Source organism: Dioscorea cayenensis, chromosome 12 (genome assembly GCF_009730915.1).
Source record: "Dioscorea cayenensis subsp. rotundata cultivar TDr96_F1 chromosome 12, TDr96_F1_v2_PseudoChromosome.rev07_lg8_w22 25.fasta, whole genome shotgun sequence".
NCBI classification, from domain to species: domain Eukaryota; kingdom Viridiplantae; phylum Streptophyta; class Magnoliopsida; order Dioscoreales; family Dioscoreaceae; genus Dioscorea; species Dioscorea cayenensis.
In genome coordinates this window covers 3037895-3045570 of record NC_052482.1, presented here as the reverse complement: position 1 = coordinate 3045570, position 7676 = coordinate 3037895, and the positions used below count along the sequence as shown (strand labels likewise).

General features: G+C 36.0%; 1 protein-coding gene across 3 annotated transcripts; it reads right to left on the bottom strand.

Moving 5' to 3' along the window:
• Positions 1 to 289: 289 nt before the first annotated feature.
• LOC120273807 (disease resistance protein RGA2-like) lies at positions 290 to 6894 on the bottom strand. Of its 3 annotated transcripts, none has more exons than XM_039280517.1 (4): positions 6772 to 6894; positions 3112 to 6634; positions 1761 to 1858; positions 290 to 304 (listed from the first exon to the last, which is right to left on the bottom strand). In XM_039280517.1, exons 1-2 carry the CDS (start codon positions 6869 to 6871, stop codon positions 3609 to 3611), a joined length of 3126 nt encoding a protein of 1041 aa, XP_039136451.1. In that variant the 5' UTR covers positions 6872 to 6894; the 3' UTR covers positions 290 to 304; positions 1761 to 1858; positions 3112 to 3608. The 3 variants fall into 3 exon arrangements, with proteins under 3 accessions (XP_039136451.1, XP_039136450.1, XP_039136449.1); XM_039280516.1 differs by lacking the exon at positions 290 to 304 and adding an exon at positions 1522 to 1633; XM_039280515.1 differs by lacking the exon at positions 290 to 304 and having other exon boundaries at positions 1689 to 1858.
• Between the last annotated feature and the right edge of the window lie 782 nt (positions 6895 to 7676).

Below are 7676 nucleotides of genomic sequence, written 5' to 3'. Positions count from 1 at the left end.
ATGAAGCCACTTGTTAGTACCATTAGGTCAATCTCAACTTCAAGGTCTGAAGCCCTCCACACTATTGTCTTTTTTACTATTTTTTTTCAAGGTAAACAACTTAAATAGTTTCCTATTTGTTTCATGTGTTTATATTTCAGTCACTTAATAATAAATATATAAACCCATGAGGTGAACCAAACAAATCAGCAAAATGGAGAAAGAAGATATTATGACAGTGCATTTATTGTTCTCGAGATACGGTCCAAATACTCTTTTTAATTGTATACATGGAATCTATCTCGCCGAAGCCATTGGAGATAACCTGCAGTCATGCTTAGAATACGCAAATGCATTACAAAAATAGGAAGAATCAGTATAGTATATCGCATGCTCTGAGTAGCAGCAAGCTCAAATAAACATGAGGTAGACGTGATTGAAGCATATGTGCTTGTAGAGAAAGGTATAGTATCCTCGTTTATTTTTCTTCTTATTTTTATTTTTATTTATTTTTATTATTATTATTATTTTATTATTTTTATCATTTATTACTATATATATATTTTATATTATATATTATATTATATTCATCTGATTTTGATTTGATTATATATATATATACATTATCTAATTTATTAATTTTTTATCTGATGATTTTATCTTATTTTATTATTATTATTATTATTATTTTTATTTTTATCTTTATCGGATTTGATTGTTTTTTTAATCTTAATTTAAATTGATTTATTTTTTTTATTTTTTTATCTGATTTAAATAATTTTTTTGTTATAATTTTTAATTTGATTTGATTTTCTTATATTTTGATTTTTTAATCTGATTTGATATATATTTTATTTGTTATATATATATATATATATTTGCATCGTGATTTATATTCTTGGCTGATTTTGGGATTTAGATTGCCTTGGGAACTGTGCCCTCGACTGATCTTGAGATTTCAATATTTTTTAAATCGCCTTAAAATATGTGTTCTCGTCCAATCTTGAGATTTGAATATTTTCAGATCGCCTCGAGATCTGTGCTCTCAGCAGATCTTGATATTTGAGTATTTTAGATTACCTCGAGATCTGTGCTCTCGGTTGATCTTGAGATTTGAATATTTTGGATCGCCTCGAGATCGGTGCTCTTAGCTGATTCGGAGATTTGAATATTTAGATGGCCTTGAAATATGTGTTCTCAATTGATCTTGAGATTTGAATATTTTTAGATCGCCTCGAGATCTGTGCTCTAGGCTGATCTTGGGATTTGAATATTTTTTAGATCACCTTGAGTTCTCGACTGATCTTGATATTTGAATATTTAGATTGCTTCGAGATTTGTGCCCTCGGCTGATCTTGATATATCCAAATATTATGAAATTTATTTATCTTATCCACATGTTGTCCTAATTTGATTATGATTGGGTCATATGTGATTTTAAAATTTTGATTCAATTTGAATTAGGACATGCAAAATTTTTTTTTTTATATAAACACTTTTTTCTCCCTAATTCACTCTCACTTTTCTCTTTAATGAGTTGTGCAAGAATGAGAATGAGAGCTTCACATATTTATAGAGAGGAATGGTGTGCTAAACCAGCCTACAAATTCTGAAAACAATGGCTTTCAAGTGCAACTGAGAAGGGGTGATAAGTCTGTCAATAAATACTAAAATTTCAGTATATATATATATTACCATGAAAAATAAACTGGATGTCAAACTGATTACTAGTGTCATCAACCCAAATGCTAAGCAAAGAGAGATCAACTGAAGATAAATACCTTAAGCGGCGGCGGCAACGGCTCCAAGGAGGTTCAGCAATTCCGGTGGCTCCGAGGTGGCGGCGGCGGCGACGGCGGCGAGGGCGTTCTTCGGAACCCTAGCAGAAGGAGAAGAAGGAAATTAGAAGAAGATTGAAGCTTTCTCTTATTCTCAACTGAAAAATAGAAAGCTAAATATTGTTTGGAATTATTTGAAACCTATAAGGGTATTTTTGTCAAACCAAAAAAATACCAACTCTAAAACCTCCCCAACCCTCCAATTTGGAGGGTTGAGAAACTTGAGAAAAATGGGGGTTTTAAAACCTCCACTAACCCTTCCCAACCCTTACCTCCCTTTAAAACCCCCTTCTCAAGCATGGGCTTTTAAAAACCCTTCCTTTACCTTACCTCCAAAAACCCCCATCCAAGCAAAGCCTTCATGGTTTAAGCACTTTGGTTGGTGAAGTAATGGTTTTGGTAAGCCATTGATTTGGGCCAACACAAGTTTGCTTAACTTATTCTTAACACTTTGTTCATGTTTTGAACAACCCACTCCAGTTTGGTGAAATCAAAGCTTATTTCAATGTGATCAACACCACGTTTAGTTTGATTTGCAACAGAAATACAATTGAAAAAGAGCCAATCAACACTGATAACAAGACTGACAGAAAAAGAAAGTTCATCCATATTTCTTCTCAGATTTGAGTAATGAAATCTTGAACCTCCAGTTGAATAACAATTGACTCAAATTTCTGAAGAGTGACAGAATATTTACGCTATTAATTCAAATCCAAGCATCATGTTAAAGAGAGTGCCAAGCATTGAGAATTTGCTGGAGAAAATTGGATTCTGCTTGCCCTTGCTTCCAAAGACAAGATTATTCTCAAATGAAGTCTGTATTGGGTTGAAGAAATTGTAGATAACACATACTTTTCATTCTTATTAGAGAGGAAGAAAAAGCAGTTCATCAATTTGCATCATAACTGAAGTGCTTCGAAACAATGACAAAAGTTATGAATGTGGTGGTGTGGCAATAAATTTAAACTCATTAAGTGGTGAAGTAGAACATGATTGTAAATTATAAACTAACTTAAGATGAACATCTTCTTTTAAAAAGGAAAAATTTAAAGAGAGAAGCAACTAAGCCACAATTTCATTAAAAGAAGTGGACCAATATAATCAGATATTAAGTTGTGTTAACAAATAAAAATAAAAATAAAAACACAAGCCATTAAGGAACATACATGATGAACCAACCTCAATGAGAAGAATACTGATTAAACAACATCAAACAGGCATTAAATGGATGCTATTTACAATGACAACAATTGTGTTCTCAATGAACAAATGTAGTATTTAATAGTTAACTTACTTGTATAGTATCACTGTCATAGAGAAATATGTGAGAGGTTTCTTCATATTCTGCCATCAGCAATCACAATTAATCTGAAGAGCTTCCAACATGGAACGGTTGAGCTGAAGTTGATAGAAAAAAAAAAGCTGGATTTTTTCCCTGACATAACTTTAGATTGGTCAAGTGAAATTGGAGGTAATATTATAAACAATTCAAATGAATAAAAAAACAGCGTGACAAGCGAAGGAAGCATGGATTCATAGCTGTCAGATATTTTCACCAAGTATAATGTCGATGCGGGATGTGCTGAATCATTTGCCATTCAAGAGACCCCTCTTGTTGGCACCGTTCCATCAAGCTTAGGTCACATTCTATCAAGTCCAACGCTTCAAGTGAGGAAGGAAGGCCGTCCCTCTGCAGTGAATGGACTTTTGGACCCAAAGATCTGAATTTGGGACACTTTGTAATGGACAGTTCCTTCAATAAGGGAAGACGAGGCAACCAAGCAGGCAGCGTTACAGATCTTCACAAGAATCTACATCCAGTTCACGTAGGTTTGGTAGCAGGAGTCCGTTCTCTATTATCTCCTCCTCTATACCCCAAGATTTGAATTTGGGACACATTCTAATTGTCAATTCATTCAATAAAGGAAGACGAGGCAACCAAACAGGTAGAGTTTCCAGATCTTTGCATAACTCTATTCTCATATACTGTAGGTTTGGCAGCGGGAGTTTGTCCTCTATTATCTCCTCCTCCGTATCCCAGCATCTGAATTTTGGACAGCTTGAAATGATCAATTTTTTCAATAAAAGAAGATGAGGCAACCAAGCAGGCAAAGTTTCCAGATTTTTGCAAGAATGTATTTCCATAATCTGTAGGTTTGGCAGAGAGAGTCCGTCCTCTTTTATCTCCTCCTCCGTACCCCAGGATCTGAATTTGGAACACCCACCAATGTACAAGTGGTTCAATAAAGGAAGACGAGGCAACCAAACAGGCAGAGTTTCCATATCTTCGCAAAACTGTATTCTCATATACTGTAGGTTTGGCAGCGGGAGTCCGTCCAGCACATGGCCATAAATAATTTTTAGGTGCTCTAGTGCTGAAAACAAATGCAATCCATTCACTTTACTCTGATAAAGTGTAAGGCTGGTAAGCTTGGGAAAGTGGTTGTGATTTTGTGTCATTACCGATGATGATGAAGATGGCGATGATGATATGTTCTCAAAGATCATTGATGCTTTCCTCAATTCCAAAGTATGAAGAGATTGAAACACTGGAGTGATGTCATCCACTAATGATATGTTCTGAAAGATCATTGATGCTTGCTCCAATTTCAAAGTATGAAGAGATAAAAACACTGGAGTGATGTCATCCACTGTTACCTCCACACGTTGTAATGAGATAGACCCAAGGGAAGACAAGTGCCCAAGCGCGGGAAGCCTTACTGAAGTACAATTGCCAATAAACAAACTCTCCAGTGAAGAAACGCCAAGCAGTACAGCCCTCAGAAATGCCATATTTTGGCAACATCGTATTTGAATGTCTCTCATATTTGGAAGGAGGTATTGGTGCTGTTGTGCCTCAATATCACTGGTTTCAATCTTTAACCCTTCTATATTAAGTGTTTCGAGTTTGTCCAGTGCTGCAAGCATGGGCCAGGGAAATCCACTCACTCTGTCACATTTGTACACATGCAGATTCTCCAGACGAGGAAACCACTTGCAATGCCATGTTGTTGTTAGAGATGATGATGATGATGATGCTATTGTTGCTGCTGTTGTTGCTGACGTGCCTTCAAAAGATAGTGTTGCTTGCTCCGAGTCAACGGACTGCAGGGATGGATATATCTCAGTCACGGAATCATCACCCTCAATTGTCATGTTCTCAATTTTTTTTAATGTCAGTTTTTTAAGGGAGGGTAACAACCCTATTGCTGCAGGTAGACGGGCCCAGTTTCTGCATCCATCCAACCTTACTGCTTCTAGTCTTTGAAATTGACTGGGCAATCTAGGTGGTGAACACAATAATTTCAATACTCTCAACAGATAAAGCCTGCATAATGATTCCGGTATTGATATGATGTTGATTTTCTCCAAATCCAAATATTGCAAGTGCTTGAGATGAGCAACATCATCTGGGAGTTCTTGCACATTAGTGCTAAAGATGACCAGCACTCGAATTCTTTTAAATGCTTTGTGGTTGAGGATGGCATGTATGTCACTAGCTCCATATAACACAAGTGTGCGCAAGTTACTAGTTTTGCACACCAACTCAAGATCACAAAAACTATGCACACATAAATGGCAAACATCTTTTGGAATTTCTTCATCTTTTTGACCCTTATAAATATATGTTTTCCCATGAGAAACTGATAGAGCCAAATCATGCAATAAGTCATGCATTTTGAAACTTCTATAACTCCCCTGTTCAAAGAAACCCCTTGCAATTAGTTCGTGCCAATAATCTTCTCCTATATCTTCCAATGTCTTTGAACCACCTTCAATTTCTTGTATATAACCATGGGCTATCCACATGTCAATAATATTGTGCATATCATAAACAAAATCTTTAGGAAACACCGAACAAAAGGTAAAGCATAACTGAAGAGGCTGGCATAGATGATAGTAACTCAAGGCAAGCGCAGACGTAATACCATGTGCATCAGTTTCTAAATTCCATAAATCAGTTCCCAATATGTCCTTCCAATGCCCTTCAGTTAAACTGATTCCTAAAAGTTTTCCAACTGTCTTTGCTGCTAAGGGTGACCCTTTGAGCTTTCCCACTATCTGCTTTCCTATATCACGTAGTTGTGGCAGATAATTGTCAGGATTCTCATCCGCAAAGGCACATTTCATGAAAAACAACCAATAGTCTTCAGCAGATAGGCCTTTCAAAGTAATTTGATTCTGCCTATCAGCTAGAACTCCTGAGATTTTAGGATCCCTGCAAGTCAGAACGAGTTTAATAACCTCTGCTGGTGCAAATCGGAGAAAGTTAAGGAGTTCTCGCCATTCATTGGACCAAACATCATCTAGCACCAATAAAAATTTCTTCCCTGTTACCAGCCTTTTGATTTCCCTCTCAAGAACATCACAGCTGGTGGTGACGATTGAGCTGCTACCTTCATCAATGAGTGAATCTAATATTTCTTTGGTGATTCTGAATCTATCAAAGAAATCCGACACACATATCCATGCTTTCTTCTCAAAATGATTTGCTATTTCTATGTTGTTGAAGGCAAACTGAGCTAGAGTGGTTTTACCGATACCACCCATCCCAACTATTGGTATAACGGAAACATTGCCACTGACATTTGGCTCTTTGAGGAGCAATTGAATCAACTGACTGAATTCATAATCCCGGCCATATATCTTGCTTTCAGTTGGTGATGATGTGGTGACACGTTTGTTTTCTGCTACTTGATGTTGCCCGCATAAATTATAACCGCCCTTCAAAGCATCCAGCTTAATTTCAAACCTCATCTCTGAATCAATGCAATTAATTTGTTCTGTAATAGTCCTCATCTTATTCACAATATCATCTGCAATATAAAATTCCAAAGTTTAATTTCCATAAATTAAACCTAGCTTGATTTATCCAGCATGCAAATATATATAGAGAGAGAAACATGAAAAATAATATACTGGATAAATTAAGACAAATATAAAGGCAACAAACCAGTGGACTCGGATGAAGAAAGCCGGCGTCTTTTGTCACTTGATCCTCCGGATTTCCAAGGAATCCTAGACCAGAGTTGTAGTGCTGTAGATGGGTTCATGTCAGCAGCTTCATCCTGCAAGTTGATCTCCTCCACTTTCGCTGCAGCTCCATGTACTCCAATTCATCTTTCAAGTCTTTAATCTGGTAACTCACATCTCTGAGTTTGTTGTTGATATCAATCAGCCTCATATTTTGTTTATCTCGTTTATGCAACCTTTTGACTTCACTTTGTAAAATCTCGAACTTCCGATTGGCGTTTGCAAAGGCTTTCCGCTCATTATCCAGTTGTTGAAGCTTATCTACATGACTGGAGGATGATGGAAGGTCATTAGAAAGATACTCAAACAAAGAGTCAAGCAATTTGTTCAGAGCAAACTGAGGCAATATCGGTGCAAGAATGGCTCCTGCTATGCCTGATAAGAAAGCAGAAACCATGATGGATGGATGGACGGATGGATTGGCTGCAACGGTTGCAAGGTTGAAGCTTGGGCAGGGAAGAGAAGATACAGAACTCTCTGTTTTGGACTTTTGTTCGTTGGGGAAGAAAACAGTAGTCTTCCAGCTCATTTTGGAACAAGTTGAAGGGAAGCTGCCGAGAAGGTCCTGAGTATTTTTAATTAATTAAAAAAAAAAAACTTTATATAAAACTGATAAAGTGACCATGTTTTTTATTTAATTAATATTAATCAGTATTAAATAACTTATAATTAATTTGTTTTATTAGTATTAAGTCTTTATTAAAAAATCATGTTTTATAAATAATTAATAAAATATATTTTCAAAAAAAAAATTAGGTAACTTAAAATGTTGGGTTGAAAAATATAGTTAAATTAGTGACTTCATCGTCCAAAAGAGATACCAAG

Bases quoted from the DNA above. Each gene is read 5' to 3' on its own strand.
- LOC120273807 (XM_039280517.1), bottom strand. From the start codon at position 6,871: ATGAACCCATCTACAGCACTACAACTCTGGTCTAGGATTCCTTGGAAA. The intron at 6,635-6,771 runs GTTTGTTGCCTT...TTTATATTGCAG, and splicing joins TTCTTCATCCGAGTCCACTG to ATGATATTGTGAATAAGATG.